The sequence below is a fragment of the Paramormyrops kingsleyae genome, chromosome 15 (genome assembly GCF_048594095.1).
Source record: "Paramormyrops kingsleyae isolate MSU_618 chromosome 15, PKINGS_0.4, whole genome shotgun sequence".
In the NCBI taxonomy this organism is placed as follows: domain Eukaryota; kingdom Metazoa; phylum Chordata; class Actinopteri; order Osteoglossiformes; family Mormyridae; genus Paramormyrops; species Paramormyrops kingsleyae.
In genome coordinates this window covers 1,431,196-1,453,186 of record NC_132811.1, presented here as the reverse complement: position 1 = coordinate 1,453,186, position 21,991 = coordinate 1,431,196, and the positions used below count along the sequence as shown (strand labels likewise).

Genomic DNA, 21,991 nt, shown 5'->3' with positions numbered 1-21,991 from the left:
TTGTTAGTAAAACTACAATTTTACGAATGTGTTACTTACTATGGATTTAAAAAAGAAAATTACTTTATTATCGGCATGCCCGACAGGCAAAAAAAAAGCTTATTAGGATGACAATAGATGATTAATTAAAGCGATTAAATAAATATGAAAATAAATACACAGGTATAGTGAATACTTAAATCAATCAGCTTTCTTATATGTAGTTTCTATAACATCTATCCTTTTAAAAATATATATGTTCATCTATATAGTTATAGAATTATACATTAATTTATTGATCTTTTAATTGTTAAATATTTATCCAACAAATAATATGATAGTAGCAATATGCCTGGTATATAATGATGGTGACTGTTGTTGATGTTAGTCATTTTTTTATTATTATTTGTTCATCCATCCATCTTCCACTTTCCTGTTAACCAGTTCGCCCCAGATAATATCGCTTCCTGACAGGGTCTGCGCATGCGCAGTGTCTCAGCAACTTCGCCGAGGTTGTCGAGTTCGCACAAGCGCACAAGGAGGCACCTACATTATTATATCTAAGAGCGGTGGCGCTTACGGCCGGTTCCGGAGCCTCCGATCCACAGGTTTCGGCAGAGCCGAGAAGTTTGCCTTTTACTCTCTGTGCCCAGGAAGTGCATGTAGCGGTGCGGCGCGCCAGCCCCGCGCAGATCTCGGAGTGTTGATGTGGCGACTTGAAGACCTGTAGGCGCCGATCAGGGGGTCGTTCTGCTTATTTTCTTTTTCGAGTTTCGTGCCACGGACTAACTGCGATAACTGTGAAAGCCATTCGGGGAAACGGCCGTGCCCGTGTTTATAATGTGATGTTTAATATTGTTCTAGCTTTGGCTCATCCAGTCGTTACTGGCAATGCGCCACTGCCCACATCAGTTTTATGTGCTTGGGCTGGTTTCCGAAATGAAGTAGGGAATCCAAGGCAATGGTGAAGGGAGATGCTGTTAAAATGAAGTGCAGTAACTGCTGCTAGCCAGTTAGCTTGGTGCTGCTGGGCGATGAGCGGGTGCCTCTCTCCGCCGACTGAACACTACACGCTCCTATCGGACTGCGTGCCCGAAATGTAGCCGGACACAAAAGCAAAACTTGCAATCGGGCCGAAAACAGACCTAGCCGAAGGCTGAAACGGGGAGGCGGCGGCCGCCCGCCCCGCTGCTCCGGTGACATGTCGCTGCCATCGCCGGTGCAGATCAAGGAGGCGAACGCGCACCTGGCCGCCGTTCACAGGCGGGTGGCCGAGCTGGAGCAGCGCCTGGGCTCTGCGGAGAAGACGGTGCGGGAGCAGGCGGAAAGCCTCATCCGCAAAGACGAGCAGCTCCGGGCCGCCACGCAGGAGGTCGCCGAGGCCAAGGACCGGTACGGCCGGCCTCCTCGCCGCTGCTTCGCCCCCAGTCGCACTTCTCACTTTTCCTGCCAGATCGTTTGCACTTCTGCTCCGGCGAAGGGTATCACATATGTAACAGGTTTAGATAACAAGGAACAAAATCACCCCTTTTATTCTGTTTTTTTTCTTTCCCTCCACCTTCTCCTTATTCATTAATGACTGGCGTATTTATTGCTTTAGAAAACTTAACAGGCAGATGATTAGATGTGTTGCTGATGTGAGCTGCTCGGGAGATCCGACTTAGGAACCGGGAAAATCGTGATTACGGTGTGACGCGTGTCCAAGTGCTGAAGGCGGAGCAAAATGGAGGCGATAAAACTACTTTTTGTTCTGCTGTATTTTTCGTTCCTCTCAACGCCAAAATATTTGTAGCGTTAATTGAACTTTCCGCAGTCCCTTGCTCAAACAGCAGGTAGCTGACCATCTACATATCAAATATTGAGACAAAAAAAAATCCACGATATGCCATTTAATAACAATCTCCTCAACATTCTAAACAATTCAGTTTTGCAATGATAGCCTAAATAAAAGTACTACTTTAACAATAATGTGCCTGTCACAGTGGGTCTATCCCCTGCCACCGCGCTGACGCCCCCACCTCGGGATCTCGGGGCTTATGGACGATCCCCGGTCTCCCGCTGGGAGTATACGGCTTTGTAGTGCCGTTCATGGGGTTTCATCTCGTATTTGCGATTCCTCCGACATGACCTGAAGGCAGGGGCAGTGCGGCGTGTTACAGTGCAATGTGTGCAAAGTACTGGGGAAAACTTCGACGATATATTGCTGCGCTCTGTGATTATCACTGAAATTTAACAAGATTTTCGCTTTTCTGAAGGTTTTCGAGGAGGGGGGGTATTGAAAATCGGACGTTTTGTTTGTAGTATTTTTATAGCGTGTTTTATAGTATGTGTAGTTTTCTGGGTCAGGCCTTGGTAGCTTACATATGTCACTGTAGGGAATTAGCCAGTATGAAAGTGTATTTTGTTGCGATTTTTTTCTTAAAGGGAAATTGCATACCTGCATGAAAAGCTGTGCAAATCAGAGGAAATCATCCAGAAGTTTCAGAATATGGTGAAGGAGAAGGACTCCTTGATCGGCCAGCTCCGGCACCGCTGTCAGCTCCTGGACAACATCTGCAAGAGCCGGCCGCTGCTGGACAGCGTGCTGTCGCAGATGGCCGAGGCAGAGCGCCTGGGACCCGTCTTCCGGGGGGGTGAGCCCAGCTTATCCCTCACCGACGGCGACTCAAACTGCAGCCCTGAGCGTGTTATCAACCACAGGGACTTCTCTCTCACAGAGGATGACATGGATGACCAGGACCTGGAGGAGAATATCTTTGGAACCACTGTATAATACAAGTGGAAGAAAACCAACTAAAAATATCGAGTTAAGATTTTAAGTGAAAGCTTTAGGGCCGTTGCTTTAAAGTCTGTATATACTTTTGTGTTTTTTGCTCTATTTGATTACTTAGACATTTATGCAAGGCAGGGGCCTCCAGAAACGTAATGATAGGTAGTCTGACAGAAAGGTGGGCATGCTGTAACAGAATAACTGTTCACCCACAATATTAATTTTAAAATGAAGCTTCTGTCTAAAACTTGCAGGGAACAGGAGACTTTCATAATCAAATGTGTATTCATTTTACATAACATGACGGCTACATGTGATGTTTCTCAAAGATACAATTCAATCTTTGCTTTAATATAAACTGTAACCACAAGACAAAGTCATCAGAAATCATGTACTTTTTAAAATTCAAAATGTGAGAGCAGTAACTGCAGATATAAAAAGCTACAGTGACTTACAGGATCTTCAGGGCCTGTATATTAGGTGCAGTATGGCCTGACTCCTAACATCACGTTTAAATTATACTGCTAATTAAGAAAATTGGTGATGAATGCAATAGGTCATATTTTATTTTCAGGTGTTACTTGTTTCAGGTTAGTAAGTTTTCCTTGAAATAGAGGTAGATTTTGCTGGTGTGTAATAAGTTTTCTAAGTATGTTCTTCATACAGAGATTTTGCAGGTGTGTATTAAGTTTTCTAAGTACGTTCTTCATACAGATGACGCCGTGTTCATTGAGAAAATTGAACTCAAGGCCATTACTTTGGTTTTGTTACAGTATAATTTGGGTCAAAGTCTTTCGTAAGTGGTCAGCAAACTTCATTGGTTAAATAAGTGTACTGCTTGTTTTATAGTTTTTTTTTTAATGATTTTATGTATCACCGGAACTAGGAATTAATTCTTTACCAGTCATTTACAGATGAAGTTGATGTGTAATCAATTGGATAGCAGTGTTGTGGACACAGTGACCAAAACGTTCAGCTAAAATATTATATTTTAGCTTTAAGTAGGATTTTGAGAAAATAGTGAAAGTATTCAAGTGACATTCGTGCAGCTTTAACACCCTGACACACAAACCATACAGTACAGTCTTGGGTGTTTGTTCTGCTCGGACATAAATAGCACTTCATAATGTGAGCTAGTAGGTCCCTGAATATTGTCCTGTTTTCAAGAATCATAAAGGAACATTGGTGTGCACGTCCTTTGATTTTTTTCTTTCATATGTTTTTGTAAAATGTGTAAAATTTGTAACTGTGAAGGTGTGGACCAAGCCCTTGTGCATCCACAAGCAATATTCCCTCAGTCTCAGATGCACACAAAGCCCAGTGTGTGTGACTGTCTGGCATTCTGATACAGGCACGGTGTGTCACTGTCCGTCACTCTCACACGGGCCCGGTGTGTCACTGTCCGTCACTCTCACACGGGCCCAGTGTGTCACTGTCCGTCACTCTCACACGGGCCCAGTGTGTCACTGTCCGTCACTCTCACACGGGCCCAGTGTATCACTGTCCGTCTAGCCTTAGCTCATGACAGCCTATGCAAAGCTGGTTCTGTGTCCTGATCTGCTGGAGAAAGACTGACACTTCAACCAGCATGTTTCCTATTTTTCTAAAACATGAATAGTCAAGAACCAAACAGTAACTCCGTTATTTGGTTTACCTAGTACCAGTTTCTTGATGCGTTGGAGGCGACCTTGTTCTAGCAGTTCTCTGGTGATCCATAAAGTCAGTCATTTATTTATGGTTAAACTGGAAGTTTCTTTGCAGGAGAGTGGGGCTCCTGAATGCTGTCTGGCTCGTGTACCACGGTGAAAGCTGTGTGATGTGGTCCTTACATGATTTTGTACTTGAAGAACTGCATTTAGCATCTCATTCTCATTGTTAAATAGTGTATAAAGCACATTATTCAGGTGATTTCTGACTGCCCCCCCCATCCATCACTTCTTCTTCTGGAGGAGGACACAGTGGGGGCTTATCACTGGAATACTTTTATCCCAGTTTAGTTGATCATTCCAAAGGGCACCTTGTTGCTTCCCCACTACTTCCTATGCAAGAATTAGCTTCAAGGACTAACGTAGCCATTTCGCACGGCCAGGTGAACCTCCTGCTGTAATCCAGGAACGGTCCTTTGCATCTTTCCAAAAAAATACCTTATTGTACAAATACCAGGTCAAAAAGTTGCTTGTGAAATCCGTTACTGAAATTGACACTTTTTGCATTGAACACCAAAGACTGGGCAAATTGAAAAAGAATGCTGATTTTCTTAGAATTATTGTAAGAAATATTTTTAGTCTTGCCTTATACTTAGCTGGGAATAAAGTGATGGATTACACTTGGAAAATAAGCGCTGTCCAAATGGTTACAGTAGCACTTGAACGCAACACTTAAAAATGACTCATTACTCAAAACAAGTCACTTATTGCCATTTGCTTGCCTTAATTCAGTCAATGATGCTACACAGACTCGCGCAAGGTTACAGAGGTGGGAAGTTGAATGTAAAAGGCTTTAGCTAGTTTTGGGATGAGTTTCCTTAGATTTTGCCCCCTGCTCCTGGTTGCTTCAGAAGTAGAGAAATTGGCTCATGCAGCCCCAGGGGGGGGGGGACACAGAGACAAGTGCTGAACCCCATTGCTCAGTGATGCTAACTCACCTGCACTGTAGTTGCTTGGAGAGAGTGTGACTGCCGACTGAAGCACCCAGGAACCCTCAAAAGGATTTAGTGTATCTTTCACTTAACTGAAACAAGGCTGTTAACTTTTTTACATTCCAGTTTATATATTAAATGAGACTCTGCTGCTGAAACACTGTTGGATGATCTCTAAAGATGTTAGAGGCATGCGATAAGGTTTAAACTGATGATTTACTGGCTTTAATAAAAATGTCGCAGTGCTGTCATTATGTCATTGTCCTGCATTTTCTTCCCTTGAGACAAAACTTGGCGGAAATTACAGAAAGGGAACTCCCCCAGCATATAGGGGATTCCCTTCTTACCCAGAGTGGAATTATCCTAATTTCCTGTTTTTTTCTTCTTCTTAATAAATCTGTGATGCTATCACATCTCTTTGCTAAGCCACACAAATGATGTACGGTAAGGAAGTAATAACCTTAACTTCACAAAGGGAGAGGTTCATGTGCTGCAGAGTTAAGTCAAGGTTCGCGTTGGCTGTGAGAGAAGAATGCAATGACATCACAGTCTGCACAATTATTTTAAAGCCCAGCAACCCCTGCTCTTCCAGTTTACAAAATAATTATTAACCCTTGTACAGTTTTTTTCATTCAGAATTTATAAGGATTCCTAAGATACTCGAATAAATGGGAATTGCAGCAAGGCTCCAAATTAACACAGTCAAAACGTTAGATTGTAAAATCAAAACCTTAAAACAGCTTAATCCCATCCCACATGTACCTCGGCTGCCTGGGATAGACTCCTCACACTTACCAGGATTAGCTGTAGGAATTGATGGGTGGAATTGCTCAATCCCGCCTAATTAATTGCAAGGGTTGAGAAACACCAGACGACTGTTTTTGTGCACTGATCTGCACACTTAGCATACAATACAGTTCAGGCACCTTAAGTGTGATGCATCACAAAAGAATACTAATATTCTGTGACATCAATTCACCAGATTCGAGTTGAGGCAAACTCCACCCTTAAGTATTTCAATTACTCATGATTGTATCATGAGTATCTTCTTTCACACCTACTTTGCATCTTAATGTCTATTAAGGTGTGTGATTTAGTTCAATGATAGCTTCACCAAAAGAATAAAACACAGATGTGAAACTATTTTCATCTTTCATAAACTGTTATCCAGCATAGGGTCAGAGTAAACCCGGAGCCTAGGCCTGGGAGGCCAGCCAATCACAAGGCAGAGGAGCACACTGGATGGAAGGCCAGCCAATCACAAGGTGCACATAATCACACACTTTCCCTGGGCATGCAGAAATATCTATGCAATTAACTGCATTTCTGGATTGCAGAGAATACCATTCATACACAATATGCAAACTTCATTCTCGCACACAGGTAGGCATGAGGCTACAGTGCTAATCAACCTACCAAACCACTCCTACTTTAAACTTCATAATCAAGAGGTTCCTTTGAACATACACTTCTGTAAACAAAACAGATAAAATACAGGTCTATTATAGTCCAAATTCTAAATTTTTTGTAGTAAATTCATTAAAGCGCACCTTATGGTACTGGCATTCCTCCCTGGGTCCAAATTCATGCAGTTAGGATAACTTTCTGATTTGTGAGTGCGTGCCTTGCTATGTACTGGCATGCCATCCAAGGGTACCTTTGTAGGCAGTGCTCTGTACTGGCTGACACAGGCCCCAGACTTCCCCCCCCCCCCACTGGATCCTGCAGGTTCCACTACAAGATTCCATGTGATTCACATCATAAAGCAAGCACTGTGAGCAAAATTAATGCAAGGACCTACTACCGTTAAGGCACCACTCTTAGAACAGCCCAATAATGACGCCCAGCTGAGAGGAATCGCACACACAACAAAACAGACTACAGCAGATGTCATGACTTACAAAGATTTATTTGAAAGACCGACAGACGGCGGCTGTTTATTCCTTCTTGGCTGCTGCCTTGCGCATGGCAGCCAAGACGTTGCTGAGCTCCTCTCGCTTTCTTTTAGCGCGGATGTGAGTTCCCACCTGATGAGTGAAAAACACACCTCAGTCTCACCTGACAGCTCCGTGCATGGAACAAAGTCGCCATAACCAAAGGCCAGCAGCCTTTGATAGTTAACATCCACAAGCAACAGGACAGACCACACAGAAAACAGTCTAGACCAGAAGACTCTTTTCAACAGTACATACCCTCTTCTTGATGAACTTGAGCGCACGCTTGTCTTTGGACACCTTCAGCAGCTCCATGGCGCGCCTCTCGTAGGGAGCAAAGCCGCACACCTCTCGAATCATGTCGCGCACGAACTTGGTGTGCTTGGTCAGTTGCTGGAAAAATAAATAGAGCCTCTATAACCATCTGCGTCACACGTCATACAATAATTACGGCGATTTCTGATGAGGCACTTCTGGGAACATGTGTCTCTGGTTGCTAGCCTCCAAACGGCACCATTTGTAAATGCTATATCCCGAGTATATCCGCAGAATTAAGCAGCTAAAGGTTTTTGATTCATGTGTTTCGCGTTTCTCAGATCACCATCTCGATCGTACTTTGTTTAGACTTAATTCCAAACCGAAAAACTACAAAAACAGTTACTCACCCCTCTCCTACGACTGTGTCTGGGTTTGGAAACGTTTTTGGTGACAGGGTGGCCTTTATTAAGGCCCACGGCCATAGGATATCGGATTGCCATTTCTAAACATGAGGAAAAACACACAATCTGTTACCTCAACATGTTTGCAAAGCACGGCTGCAATCACGGATACAACTCTGTCAATGTAATACACATGTAAATCAATATACATATTTTACTTAGGAATATGAATAGAATCTATCTAAAATTATACATCTGAAACCCATCTCTTTTGCTGCTCAAAGCCGAAGGTGTACTGCCCATCTAAACGGCACCCGGAGACAAGCTTGATATTTCAAACAAAAAATAAAACATACGTTACACGTGAACTATATTCCTTATTACCAATAATATAAGTTGCGTGGTACAATCATACTGTTAAACAGCACAAACTAAAGAGGATGCTTTTGATTTTTATAAGATTGTAACTCAGCAATCATTTCCTTACCTGCTTTCACTAATGGCGACCTCACCGGAAAGACCGTTTCAGCGGAGGATTCTGGGTAACCAAAGCATAGAGGATGAAAAATGTAGAAAACATAAATAGCGCCCTCCGTCGGCCAAGATGACCTAAAAATTTATGTCTGTTCCGAAAACAACCTTTTCACCTTAGAAACGTACTTGGTACTTTCGCCGTATTGCCCCATATATAGTTTCAAGTTTTATTGCCACGTGTATTTGAAAAAGAAAAAAAACAATTGCAAGTGCAAAAATACATTGCGGTAAATAAAAAAACTAAGAAAAATACTGTAAAGCAGGGGTCACCAACATGGTGCCCGCGGGCTCCAGGATGCCCCCAAGAACCACATGAGTCGCCCAAAGACCTGTTCTAAAAATAGCACAACTCACCAGTGAGCAGCATCTAAAATTTAATTTTATCCTGTTGCTATTCTTCTTTAATCACATTTGCATTTATATAGATTTGAAAAAGGCAATATCTAAAAAAAGCATTTAACATGTTTATGAAGTAGCTCTCAGTTTCAAAAAGGTTGGTGACCCCTGATATAAAAGTGTTGAAAAAGTACGTTGACAATAGAGTAGCGTAATACGTGATGGACAGGTGCGGGTCACCGGTTTTGTGACCTGATGACTTGAGCAAAGTCTCTGAAGTCAGTGGCACATGTGGTGATGCACCTGCAGCATTTTCCAGAGGGCAGGGCGGTGTTACACAAAGTAGGATTTCTCAGTCAGCTAGGTTTACTTAAGCTAGAAGTCATAATTGTCCAATAGGAATGCTCCTTACTTAAACTCTCATTGGACGATCATGACTTGTTAAGTTGACCCAGCTATCAGAGAAATCCTGCTTAGTGGAACACATCCCTTCAGGGGTGTGTAGAGGGCGTGAGCTGGGTGGTTGGCGTCTACTCCACCCAGGTGTGAGTAACTGTGCTTCTTCCCTATGCTGTCTGGGATGGGAACACCATGATCTTGTGCTGGTAAACATATTTCATCATATGCTGTTTCAGCACTATTCACTGTAGTGACATTTCTTACAAAGAAACAAAAAAACAAATAAATAAATGTTTAAAAATGAAATGAGCAAGAAGCTCGAATGGTGAAAAGACATTAATATGAATGTTTTAACTCCAGGATACCTTCTAGAAAGAAGTAACATTACAGGCATACAAATATCTTAGAAAGAAAATTCCTTACTGCACATGTCCATAGTGAAATTGTTAGCTATGCTTATATTATGAATGATAATATTTATTTTGTGATTATACATGAGGATATTTTTTTACATTTGATTTTGTTGTGAAATGGTTAAACTGAAAGGGAATTCATCCACAATTCATAACAAAATTCTCTCAAAATTGTTTTCTGAGCCATATAATCAAAATATTGCGGTAGGCCTCCCTATGCACAAACTTTATTGACATTTAAAATTCTGCACGTTAAAACTACAACTACCAGGGATATGCGTAACGTGCATTTTGGCGCGGTTTGCGTGCGCGTCGGCCATCTTGCCCCTGCCAGCTCTTTCAAAGAAAGTGGCTGGTTTGTGCGCGGCGCTGGAGTAGAATCCTAACTGCTTAGTATATAGGTTTCTGGCGAATGAATTAGATTTTCTAGAAAAGCCATTCTATATATACATATTACATAACCTTCGTTAATTGCCATTTTGCATTGGCAATTCAGAAACGCTGCGGCGGCTCAGAAGTGTAGTTTTGAACGATTTTTTTGTACTTGAGATGGCGACTGCAACCCCCAGCCGCACGGCTACCGAAAGCGCTCGGTCGGCTAGCACTCCGCTGTCCCCGACGCGCATCTCACGGTTGCAGGAAAAGGAGGAACTGCGGCACCTGAACGACAGGCTGGCCGTCTACATCGACCGTGTGCGGGCGCTGGAGCTGGAGAATGACCGGCTGATGGTAAAGGTGTCGGAGAAGGAGGAGGTCACCACTCGGGAGGTTAGTGTCTTTACTTCCTAACGCGGCGTCGCGTGCTGCTCTATCCGTCAGTGTTAACTTAATGTATATTTACGGTACATTTTCAACTGAATTAATTAAAAAAAACGGAACGATATAATGGTGCCGGCTAACTTTCTGGTCGTTATCCATTATCACGCAGTACCAGGTTGTCGGCACATGGCTGGCCGGCGGCCGTCGGTCCTGAGCGGTACTTTTCTGCCAATGTAATGAATCTTTCGCGATCCTCTCGCAGGCCGCTTGATTACTCGATTTGCTTTAAGTGGGATTTGTTGGTGGTTTTGCCGGCCAGCTCGTTAAGATAGCGACTGGCAGCTCGAAAACTCGTTTTCATGTTAGTGCACCCGGCCGCCTAATCGTGCTTACCGCGGTCCATTGCCTATCTTTTGCCATGTAACTGATTATGCATCTTGCTCACATCTGTGTGGACCGTCTGATAGAAATTTATGCGCTGTCTGGAATCTGGAAGATTCTTGTGACTTCCTCATATGCGTGTCTTTTTTTTTGCGGCTGAGTCAAACCAAAACTTAGTTCCCAGTCACACCTAAACCGTTTACCCTCGTCCGTTCACGTTATGGGGGTCTGCGTTGGACCTTTTCGGGTTTTCCCGGTTTGGTGTGTGGGGTGGGTGAGGGTGGGATCCGTTCATTTGTATGAAAATCTGCGGCGCAGATGCGTGTTTGTGTGAGACCCGCCTTCCCGCTCAGAGCTCTGCTTTTGCATGCCGCACGGATTGTTTTTCACTACACTATTTAACGACGGAGTGTTTCTTCGTCTTAGTGGCCGATTTTTTATTTTTTTTGGTAAACTGTCCGTTTTTAGTATCCTTCGTGTATTTTTTTAAAACACATGTGATGGTCCTAATTATAAGATGCAGTGGTATGCCAAAACTTAAGGGATCCTCATTGCTGGCGCTCAGAATCGGATTCTGGGTGGACGCCAAGCTGTAAAACAGACCCAGCCCGTTTTCCAACAGTTCCACACAGTCGAATAAGGCATGTGTGAACTGTATCATATATGGAGTGGCGAAAAGGCGGGGTCCAACGGTGGCTTTAAGGAATGAAGTGTTTTTGTTTTATTTTTAAAGCAGATGTTTTGCACATTGAGCCTAGTTGGCGATTGCGTTTGGTGGAGTAAATTTTGAAAGGTTTCCAATTTAATATATGCACAAATCATATGCATGTCCTTGGAAAGCAAGAGAGGGTATATAAATCAGATCTTTTGGATATCATTGTCGTTACTGTAGACTCCAGTCTAGTAATGGGGCACCCATATAACAGACACTATCATCTATTGTACAGTATTCTTCCTTTCACAGTTGAAATGCCTGGATGACCATTTCCTGGCTATTCTGTGTTGAATAAGGGGTGGTATCATATTGGGAATTTTGTTATGTTTAGACAAACCCTGATCCCTTCAGGTTACCGGCATCAAGACCTTGTATGAAGCAGAGCTGGCAGATGCTCGGCGTGTCCTGGATGAAACGGCTCGTGAGAGAGCCCGGCTGCAGATCGATCTTGGCAAAGCCAACGCCGAGCTTGAGGAGGTCACCAAGAAGTGAGTCTTCGTATGTGGTCGTACCGCCTTTTGTGGCAATGTGTGCGTGAGACGGCCAGGACTGTCCTGGGTCTTCACTGCTGCCTGGTCATGTGTCATGTTCTTGCTCAGTCACAACTTATTTGGCACAGCATGTAGTTTAACATTAGGGGTGTGGACTTCTGGGGCAAAACAGAACTCCATAGTACTTCTGCATAGCTATGGTAACTAAAGCTCAGTTGACATAGGATGAGAGAAACCAGCTCTGTTCTGGAACAGGTGGTCAAAAGTTTGTTGGAATGCAGTTTATTTGATCAAAGATAAGAATGTAGCATTCCATTTTTCATATTTTTTATTGAGCAATAAGCAGGTTACAGCCACCCAAAGGTGAGTCTGGTTTGGGTGTTCTGTCTTAGTACTAATGCAGGTGCGTTCTGTCATCACAAAACAGCAATTCAAAGTAAATGGTTGCTATTATTTAAATAAAGCAAATTGTGGTTAAAACAAACTGTTGGATTCTAGTGAAGAATAGCTGTTAAAACAATGATGCATATAGAGACCATGATATCTCTGTTTGGCACTATTTACTCTGTTGCTTAGAAACATACTCAGACAGGAAGTGCAGCTAAGAATGCAGCTCTGATGACGAATGCTTGCAGAAATTAATGCAATGGCACTGAAGTTAAAACTTCTAATGTAGCATACATTTTCACATTTTTTGATTTCCCACGCATTGATGTGGTATGCAGTGATATAATCTGCAGTTTTTAACTTATATATGATATATGGTAAAATATATGGTACTGTACTGTTTAGACTTGTATGTGTTGTGGCACCTCCACTTCCTAAGCATGGACTTTGAAGGTGTCCTTCACTCTAGTTGCCTGTTTATCCTCCTCTTCCAGTTTTAAAAAGAAGGATGGGGATCTGGTGTCGGCTCTGGCCCGCATTAAGGAGCTGGATTCACTGCACATCAGGAGCGAAGCGGCGCTCAGCGCCGCCATGAGTGAGAACGCGTCTCTCGGCGCTGAGCTTGCCGACCTGAAAGCCCAGCTCGCTAAGGTTTGTTGCTCTGTCTCCACTGTGGGCCATCTGGTAAAATGCTGATTGTTTAATCATATTTGAGAGTCTCAGGGTGAGGTTTTACCAATAGTTTGACATGGCTTGTAAATCCTCTATTTTAGTAAGCTGCGAATTTTACTTTGTTTATATAATGCCTTTTACAACGTAGCTGCCCCAAGTTTAGTCAAAGGTGTTATTCTATCCACGAAACTGCATGACTGTAAAATAGGTCTGGGGCAAAGAATTTGGGGAGACTATTTCAGACCTGGGATGACTGTGTTTCTAAAATACATACATACATCGTGGATTGATTCAGTGTAAAAATTTTCATACGGTCCATTATTCAAATGACAAATTGGCTAAAATATATCCATCCAGTAAACCAGTATGTCCTATGTGTAAGTCTTGCCTAGTTGGCACGTATTTTGGACGTATTTTTAGTCAATTTCTGGCCTCCTGTATTCAACTCTGTCATCCCTCTGGTCAGCCTATAATGCGCATCTCCTTTAGTGCAATATTTGGCCTGTTGCCACATGGAGACCACTCCACTAAGGCAGAGGGAAAGGCATTTGCCTTTGGTAGTCTTGTTGCACACTGCATAATTCTCAGAAACTCAATAACCTGCCAAACTTTGGACAAAGGGTACGAGTAATCACATATTTACTGTGGGAAAATATGGACTGATGCTGTAACCTGAATGGTTGCTCTAACGCAAATATTTATTTCATATAGTCAGCACGTTCTGTATTTTACCTGCATTATTTAAGTCTTAAAGGTGAAATTCTATAGGTTTTTTTAAAACTGTCTTTTTTCAAACCCAGGCTGAAGATGCCCATGCAGTTGCTAAGAAGCAGCTGGAATCAGAAACTTTACAGAGAGTGGATTTGGAGAACCGCTGTCAGAGCCTGTCGGAGGAGCTGGAGTTCAGGAAGAGCATGTTTGATGAGGTTTGCTTTGACTGGCTTATTTTGATTTCTTGTGCTCCCTTTTACACCCATCAATTTGTTTTTCCTATTGTGTGGATTCTGGTCCATTCAAGTGTCCCAAACTTTTTTTGCCGTATGCCCCTTCCTGAAGTTTTTCCAAAACTGATTCATCAGTTCCTAAAGGTTTTCCAGAAGTACTTCATCTGTTCTACTCTCCAGATACCCTTGAATTTAATGCCGCTGCCTTTCATCCCACAGTTGTAATAATAGGGTTCTGTAACTAAATGAAGTACAGATTTTGCTTCAAATTTATTTATGTTCAAGGCAAGTGTAAACTTGTTGTTGTGCCCCTGGCTTGCATGAATGGATGGATGATCAGCGCTTTAGTTAAGATGAAGTGTACCTAAACGGACTTGATTAATTATGTAGCCTTAAATAATTGAATTTGTGGGAAACGGAAATGGTGATTTGGTAGCTGCGTTCCGTTCGCAGGAGGTGCGTGAGACTCGCCGGCGTCGCGAGAAGCGGATGGTGGAGGTGGACAGCGGGACCAAGCAGGACTACGACTACAAACTGGCACAGGCACTGCAGGATCTGCGCAGGCAGCATGAGGAGCAGGTGGCCGTCTACAGGACGGAGCTGGAGCACACGTTTAGGGCCAAGGTATGGGCACCAGTCACAAGGCGCTGAGGCTTACGGGAGGCCGATGGCTGCTCGCGCTTGATTTGGAGTGTATATGCAGTACTTTACTACAGGACACAGTAGAGCTGTACACATACCTCTTGACGTTAGTCCTCCGTCATTGTGCATTGCGGTTTATTAGGAGTTATGCGGCCAAGTTAGTAGAGCATAGTTTGGGGTGGTCGATTAAATTGTGCGGCCCGATGAATATATTTAATTTAAGCATCTATGGTTGTACGAGTATTTTCTTACAATGAGTACATCACGAGAACTGAGTTCTTTGGCAAGTTACTCGTGTGACATTAGATATTGTTACGTGTAATACCATGACAATTAGACATGCTTTAAAGAATTCTGGCACTTGCATGTAGTATCAGCGTTTGAAGTGAAAATGTAAAATCTAAATGAAATATTTAGAGGTTTCAGCTCTCATCAGTTATACTTAAGGGTGATAATTCACTGCGTGTGACTGTTGGGTGATTCCCTCCTGCTCTCCTTCCCGGCTTGCAGCTGGATCACGCCAAAGTGTCATCTGATCTCAATGACCAGGCTGTAAACGCAGCTCGAGAGGAGCTGCAGGAGTCACGCATGAGGATTGAAAGCCTGGGCTACCAACTCTCTGCCCTGCAGAAACAGGTGTCTGTTCAGCTTTATCACGTTATACTAACCAGGAATCTACGTCCATTTAATGCTGTAGCAGTAACTTACTGAAGTGTTCATTGTACTTTTAAGCAAACATTTGGCTTGGTGTGTATGCTTATGTCAAACTTTAAGCTGTTCTTTAGGCCCATGTGTGCATATGTTATCCTTTATATTTCTCTGTATTTATGTATGGCTGCTAAGCACCAGTGACGCTGGCAGCATCACCTTGGGCTTTTATCTGCCGCTGCACAGGCCAGCGCAGCTGAGGAGCGCATCCGCGAGCTGGAGGAAATCCTGGCCAGCGATCGGGAGAAGCATCGGCGTCAGCTGGACGCCAAGGAGCGCGAGATGGCAGAGATGAGGGAGTGCATGCAGCAGCAGCTGAACGAGTACCAAGAGCTGCTGGACGTCAAGCTGGCCCTGGACATGGAGATCAACGCCTACAGGAAGCTGCTGGAGGGAGAGGAAGATAGGTCAGCTTTCTGCTGCCTCTTGCTGCTAACAGAGCTCCACAGTGGCTGATTAGAAGGGTTTATTCTCTCTATTTCGGTGGAGATAGATATGAGAACTAGTGACACCTTTCTCTAGCAGTTTGTAACTAATGCGCATCTCGCCTGTCATGTGAAGCTGGCCACACGTTTACGTGGACTGCTCTGTAACGTTTACACCATATGTGGTTGTGTTTAGCGTAGGCCTCTGCCAAAGCATCGCTCTTTACGGAAGACCTTACAGTTCTGGTCTTTACACGGCTGTAATAGGTTGTTTTAAACCACAGTTGGGTAGCAACACTATAAAACCTGTGCTGGTTTGAACGCTTAATCTTATCTCCACCAGGTTAAAACTGTCTCCCAGCCCATCTTCCCGGGTGACAGTGTCTCGCGCTGCTACCACCAGCAGCAGCTCTACGCGCTCGTCTCGCGCCAAGAGAAAGCGAGTCGAGCTGTCGTCAGGAAGTCAGCCTAAGGTCCACATTAACCAAGAAGCCGAGGCCACAGGCAGCATCACCATCGAGGAGATAGACCTAGAGGGCAAGAGTGTCACCCTCAGAAATGTCTCTGAAAAGGTACACGGTGCCAGAGACCATACCTGCCGCTTGAGTTTTAGCTCATGGCCTTAATGAAGTGTGAATTAGGTGATGATCTGCGGCACTTGTCACACTGTCATTTTTGCGCAGGATCAATCACTTGGCAGCTGGAGACTGAAAAGGAAAATTGGAGACGGGGATGAAATAACCTACAAATTTACACCAAAATATGTCCTCAAAGCAGGGCAGACTGTCACAGTAAGGAGTTGTTTCTTTTTTAATAAATCAGCTTAGATAGAAAAGATTGGGATTGTGATCCATCTGAATTGTTTGCATTCCTGTGTAGATCTGGAGTGCTGATGCTGGAGTATCTCACAGTCCACCCACTGACCTGCTCTGGAAAAGCCAGGGTTCCTGGGGCACTGGGGACGACATTGTCACCTTCTTGGTGAACTCAAATGGCGAGGTGTGTCTCCTCCTCGCGTGGCTCTCGCTGCAGCGAGCGCTGAGAAATCTCTCATTACTCTGTCTTTTTGGTACCTGTTAGTTTTCTGCCCTGACAATATTAATGCAGTTTCTGCATCTGCTCAGGAGGTGGCCAAGAGAACGGTCACCAAGATCATAGTACATGTGGAGAATGAAGATGATGAGGATGCTGACTTTGGTGAAGAAGATCTTTTCCATCAACAGGTACATGATCCATGTTTGCAGTAAAATCTTTTGAACTTTATTTGGTGGAAGGTGTTTTTACAAAGATCTTACTTTCCCTTTCATTCTAGGGAGACCCAAAGCCTTCATCCAGGGAATGTTTAATTATGTGAAGAATTCAGTCCCGCCCCCCCATACAGCAACTTAAATATTTTTGTATATTTCCGTCTTGTTAATTTTTTCTTAGTTTCCAAACCAGTCAGCCTCATATGTTTTGAAATGGAGTTCATTTTTGTAATGAATCATGCATAGTTATTACATTAATTACATATAACTATCTTAAACTTATAAAGTTTTAGGATTGTTCCCAAAAATATTATAGAAATAGTGGGGTCCCCCATGCTACCCAAAGTTGGATAGAGATGGGGTTGGTGAACTTATCTTAACTGCCACTGTACACTGTACTTATTTCATTATGGTTGCCTTGCTTATCAATGAGGCATTTGAATGGTTTTTATGATTAATTGAAAGCCTTTGGGAGCAGGTCTGGTGCACTGTTAGATTGATGAACAGGGAGACCCTGAGTTAGAGATTTTTACCACTGAGACTAAAAGGAAACTGGCTCAAAAATATTTTAATAGCTGTTTTTTCCCATCTGCTGCTTCCATTGTTAATAGTTAATTTTAGTAGAGGCATATATATGCCTTACCTGCCCGGAAATGGTCTGAGGGCAGAAATCAGGAAATGATGATAATGATTTCAGTATTTAGAATCAGATAATGATTCTATCTGCTGGCATCCATACTGATAGTTGATAGTGACAGATTTTAAACTGGCATGATTTCACTCATGTAGGTAGTAACTGACACTATATTTAGCTTTGCAGAGGAAAACAGGGTGGAATTTGCAGGAGTGATGGTCAGTTTGATCAGTGGTTAGCCATGGTTGAATGCAAGGTTGTGGGTATAATTGTCACATCGTGAAAAAATTTAAATTGGGGTGAGCAGTAGTTTAGTAAATGCTGATTCTCCAGGAAGAGTGTTATTGGCTGACAGAAATGCCCAGGATTAAGCGGTGACTTTAAACGATTTCTGCGGCACTACGTGGTCAATTCCCTTCAGTTGGCTCACTGTCAGTTTTATTAACAAGGTTGTCATTTTTGACCCTGTCGACCCAAGAAATTGTATTGAGAAAGATCTATACAATCGGTTCACACTAGATTTTAGTCATGCATTTCGCTGGAGCAGTGCTGGGCTTAGCGGGCATCGAGGGCTTGGCCCAGAAACACTCACATCATGATACAGTGGATAAAAGTGATTATAAGAAAAACCTTCAGGGATTAAGGCCAGACCTGAAGCCGTCCATGATTTACTCTCCCCCACTTTCCAGCCTGAAAGGTCAGTGGCATCATGATTGTATGACCTTATTGACAAGGCATATGCTGTGTGCAACACTTACTTGGTGATAACCTTGTTATTTACCTTGGTATTTGTACATATATGGGGGAAGAAATATAATGTACGTCCACCTTGTTCATATTAATGCTTACTGTTGGTCGCAATAATCCATGTTGAATTTATATACCTTTTTATAAGTGTAAAATTGTTTCTCAGATACATGCAAATATTTTTTTAAAAGTAAATGTGGTTATCGACAAGGGTTCTACAGCTATAAAATGATGTCGTCGTACCACTGAATGTACTATTTGGTTGTGATAGAGTATTGACATCTTAAAAGAAATTAATACTCCCGTGTCTTAATGTGCAGTATTCAGCTGATCGAACTTTGTACTGTGTTCATGGCATAATTGTCTGCATTGTCTACAGACGGATGCATGTTTTAAATCAGCCCTGACACCAGTCAACTCACTGGTGCAAATGCGTTGTCCGCCATTCTTTAGGCAACCGTATGGTGCCGAATTACAGTGACTTCAGAGGTCTCTGTAGACAATTGGATTTCAGAAACAAAATCAGGAGATCTGTCTCAGGATCTGAAAACTAAGGAGCCTCGTCTGTTATATCGCCAACATTTGGCATTCTAAGCCAGGATAACGGCATCTTTGTTGGTGGGGCTGGATTGGTGAAAGGAAATGCGGAGTTGATCCACATGTTTGCCATTGCACTCGAGTGCAAAATAAGCTTAAAACCCCTGTGTTGTCTCCACACAGCTATTTAATACAGATTGTTTGCCTGGGAAACAATTTTTTTTTTCCTTCAAATGCAGTGCCCTGCAAAACATATTTTTTTATTGAATGATTATATATCACTCACCTAGTAATCATGCTTGTATCAAATGTTTGTTTAAAGATGGTAAAGTTTAGGTTAAACATGCAGATTGACTTAAATAGCTTAGATAGAGTGATGTGCTCAAAGGAATTGATCTCGTTAGCACAGCATTTTGGCATTTCTGAAAAGTGTTGGAAAACTGAAGCTGATTACACTGGTAGAAAATTTTAGTAGCATAAGTATTTAGTTCTGAGGATATCAGATCACTCAGCAGGATGTCGTTTGGAAACGACTTCGCTAACTGTGATTGTTGTACACTGCTTTAAGTGATCTGTACAGAACATTCAGCAGCAGTCTGCCAACCACTGGCACATTTTAATAAGAGTTTTTAAAATGAGCTTTTATTTTTTAACATGCACTGGTTTAAAGTATTTTACACTGCCAGATTTCTGTTCAGGTTTCTCAAAATATAATGTGACAATGTGTTCTGGGAATCAAGTTGTCAGCACAGTCTGTAAAAATCCAGATCTGAATATTTGATAGCATACTGAATCATAACTTACTGTAAGGAGATTGCAGTTTCATACTCTGAAATGCACAAAATGATGCGCAATAATGTGATGTTTCATGTTTACTCAAGCCATGAAAAAATTGTGAATAAATTTTCGAATTCAGCTTTTAAGGGGAAAAACCTAAACTTTATCATTATATAGGGGAACTGTAGGAATGCATGCCAAAAGTGTTTCCCCCCGTGAGTTATTTACATTTATATTGACATTTTTGTACAACATAATACAATAAATGTTTTACTTATTAAATCTCCTGGTTTTCTTGAAATGAAGGTTTTTTTTTTGCCTGTTAACCTTGTATAGTCTTGTGTAGAGTAGCCATTTAAAAGATATCCATCATACTGGAAATAATCTGGAATAACTGGCTGTCTCACACTCCTTAAGCTGTTGATATGCTTCACGGGTCATCAGGTCAGTCGTGGGGAATCTTGTGTGTCCCTTTTACCCTGAGATCAGTCCTGATGTCCGATCAGCTGCACAGCAGCTTCTCTGCTTGGTTTGTGGTATAGGTCTGTGTTCATTAACCTATGTGGCCTGGAATGGGTGGGGCCCTGACGTGACCGACCCAGCAGTCCACATGACAACAGAAAGACACCAACCCAGCTGCCCTCCCATGGTGGCAAGGTCCAGTTCCGGTGGTCTGGTGCCCCTGACGCTGGCTGGTGGTCAGCATTGGCACTTCAGCTGCACACATTCGGACCTGATGCCGTGTGTCGTGACATCACTTAAGGGACTTATTAGAACCTTTGATTTGTTCCGCAGTAGCCCATCTATTGGTTTGTACCACACAGGAATAGCCTTCATTCACATTCCACATCGACTTAAGAATTGTGTATATTATGTGTAATTTTTAAGTTAGTATTTTTGTCTTCAATTGATTTTGGTTTATTCACGATTGCACTGAAATCCAACCCAAATGAAGAAAACCAGGTGTATCCAGCATGCATTTGAGTCTACACCTGCCTCTTTCCAGGCTGTAAAACAGGCTTCAGAACAAAGGGTTGAAAACTTCATGATGCCATTTCACTTAAATTACAAATGCCAAATATATTTTAACTGCCATTTGAATGATGACTATATTAGGGAGATATGATCACCTAAAACTGAACCATAAGAACAATGAATAATCTTGTTGGACAAGGAAGACTGCAAACATCTTACATGTGTTTCATGCTATGGAGCATCTGAAATATCAGGAATGACTGGTGAACTGTTGACTGGGAGATACAGGTAATGCAGTCAGCAATCCATAAATGTTTAAACATTGCTTAACTCCTATGATGTCTCTTTCTGCAATAAATGCTACCAGTTCTGTCAAAAGTGGATAATTCAAGTTCTAAAAATATGACCATAAATGTTCTTATTGTTAGTCGAAACTAGTGTTTTTGCATTGACAGACTAACTTACACTTGCTGCTTGGTTAGTCTGCCACAGGGCAAGAAGATACTTGCTAATGCATGTTGCAGATGGGCAAATACTATGCAGTCCATGTGCAAACCAGTTAGGCCAAATTTGGGTCAAACATGCAGGCTATGTTTGCAGTGGCACTGGATAACATGATATTTGTGTGAGAATTTGATATTTGCCATATCGAGGCATTAGTTAATTTAACAAATTATAAAAAAAAGCAGCTGTTGTACCATGTACATGTAAAACTGCATTCTGGTGCAAGTCTTCACTGAGATATACTTCTAGGAAGTTATAGCTGTTGATCCACTGCACTGCAAACAGAAATGCACACAGAGGAGAGACCAACTATTGGCAAAAAGGAAATACAGAACCTAACCTAAGCATAACCCTGTGAAGCCCAGTTCAGTGTTTCTCAAACTGGTCATTGGGGACTCACAGACAGTCAATCAGGCACTGGGAGGGAGCAAAAACGTGGACTTTCTGGAGGTCCCAGAGAATCGGGTTGATAAACACTGGTGTTAAGGTATGTGAAGTGTGGCACATCGATCCTTACAGTCTGGAGCATGTTGGTCAGAAAGTCTATTTCCTTCCAATCAAAAAAATATGTAGTTAGGAAAACTGATGTCTCTAAATTGTCCATCAAATGTGTGTCTGTTCTGCTAAGAACTGGCACCACATCCAAGGAGACACCCTGGGTTTCCTGGGGTAGCTCTTAGGCTCTCTGACACCATGTGTGGGATAAATGGAATGGAAGTTATTTTGCATAATTTCTTTGAATGATTTGATATTGACCATTGATCATTATAAATGTATAAAAATA

At 42.5% G+C, this 21,991-nt stretch overlaps 3 protein-coding genes across 5 annotated transcripts; 2 read left to right on the top strand and 1 right to left on the bottom strand.

The window, feature by feature from the left end:
• Nucleotides 1–467: 467 nt before the first annotated feature.
• On the top strand, nucleotides 468–5,641 carry LOC111860355 (vimentin-type intermediate filament-associated coiled-coil protein). Its single transcript, XM_023843974.2, has 2 exons — nucleotides 468–1,371; nucleotides 2,404–5,641. The coding sequence occupies exons 1-2, from the start codon at nucleotides 1,181–1,183 to the stop codon at nucleotides 2,750–2,752; spliced, it is 540 nt and encodes a 179-aa protein (XP_023699742.1). The 5' UTR covers nucleotides 468–1,180; the 3' UTR covers nucleotides 2,753–5,641.
• A 1,636-nt stretch (nucleotides 5,642–7,277) lies between these two features.
• Nucleotides 7,278–8,518, bottom strand: rpl36 (ribosomal protein L36). 2 transcript variants are annotated; one of them, XM_023843819.2, is made up of 4 exons: nucleotides 8,468–8,518; nucleotides 7,987–8,081; nucleotides 7,580–7,714; nucleotides 7,278–7,414 (listed from the first exon to the last, which is right to left on the bottom strand). In XM_023843819.2, the coding sequence occupies exons 2-4, from the start codon at nucleotides 8,077–8,079 to the stop codon at nucleotides 7,325–7,327; spliced, it is 318 nt and encodes a 105-aa protein (XP_023699587.1). In that variant the 5' UTR covers nucleotides 8,080–8,081; nucleotides 8,468–8,518; the 3' UTR covers nucleotides 7,278–7,324. The 2 variants fall into 2 exon arrangements, with proteins under 2 accessions (XP_023699587.1, XP_023699588.1); XM_023843820.2 differs by lacking the exon at nucleotides 8,468–8,518 and adding an exon at nucleotides 8,365–8,389.
• A 1,459-nt stretch (nucleotides 8,519–9,977) lies between these two features.
• Nucleotides 9,978–20,010, top strand: lmnb2 (lamin B2). 2 transcript variants are annotated; one of them, XM_023843818.2, is made up of 12 exons: nucleotides 9,978–10,430; nucleotides 11,869–12,005; nucleotides 12,890–13,046; nucleotides 13,868–13,993; nucleotides 14,465–14,635; nucleotides 15,164–15,289; nucleotides 15,548–15,768; nucleotides 16,130–16,358; nucleotides 16,470–16,577; nucleotides 16,666–16,785; nucleotides 16,911–17,009; nucleotides 17,099–20,010. In XM_023843818.2, exons 1-12 carry the CDS (start codon nucleotides 10,212–10,214, stop codon nucleotides 17,138–17,140), a joined length of 1,755 nt encoding a protein of 584 aa, XP_023699586.2. In that variant the 5' UTR covers nucleotides 9,978–10,211; the 3' UTR covers nucleotides 17,141–20,010. The 2 variants fall into 2 exon arrangements, with proteins under 2 accessions (XP_023699586.2, XP_072555818.1); XM_072699717.1 differs by lacking the exon at nucleotides 9,978–10,430 and adding an exon at nucleotides 11,237–11,443.
• Nucleotides 20,011–21,991: the final 1,981 nt, after the last annotated feature.

Coding starts and splice junctions, on each gene's coding strand:
- LOC111860355 (XM_023843974.2), top strand. CDS start 1,181: ATGTCGCTGCCATCGCCGGTGCAGATCAAGGAGGCGAACGCGCACCTG. Junction 1,372..2,403: donor GTCGCCGAGGCCAAGGACCG/GTACGGCCGGCC, acceptor TTTTTCTTAAAG/GGAAATTGCATACCTGCATG.
- rpl36 (XM_023843819.2), bottom strand. CDS start 8,079: ATGGCAATCCGATATCCTATGGCCGTGGGCCTTAATAAAGGCCACCCT. Junction 7,715..7,986: donor GACACAGTCGTAGGAGAGGG/GTGAGTAACTGT, acceptor TTATTTTTCCAG/CAACTGACCAAGCACACCAA. Junction 7,415..7,579: donor TCAAGTTCATCAAGAAGAGG/GTATGTACTGTT, acceptor TTCACTCATCAG/GTGGGAACTCACATCCGCGC.
- lmnb2 (XM_023843818.2), top strand. CDS start 10,212: ATGGCGACTGCAACCCCCAGCCGCACGGCTACCGAAAGCGCTCGGTCG. Junction 13,994..14,464: donor GGAAGAGCATGTTTGATGAG/GTTTGCTTTGAC, acceptor TTCCGTTCGCAG/GAGGTGCGTGAGACTCGCCG. Junction 14,636..15,163: donor AGCACACGTTTAGGGCCAAG/GTATGGGCACCA, acceptor CCCGGCTTGCAG/CTGGATCACGCCAAAGTGTC.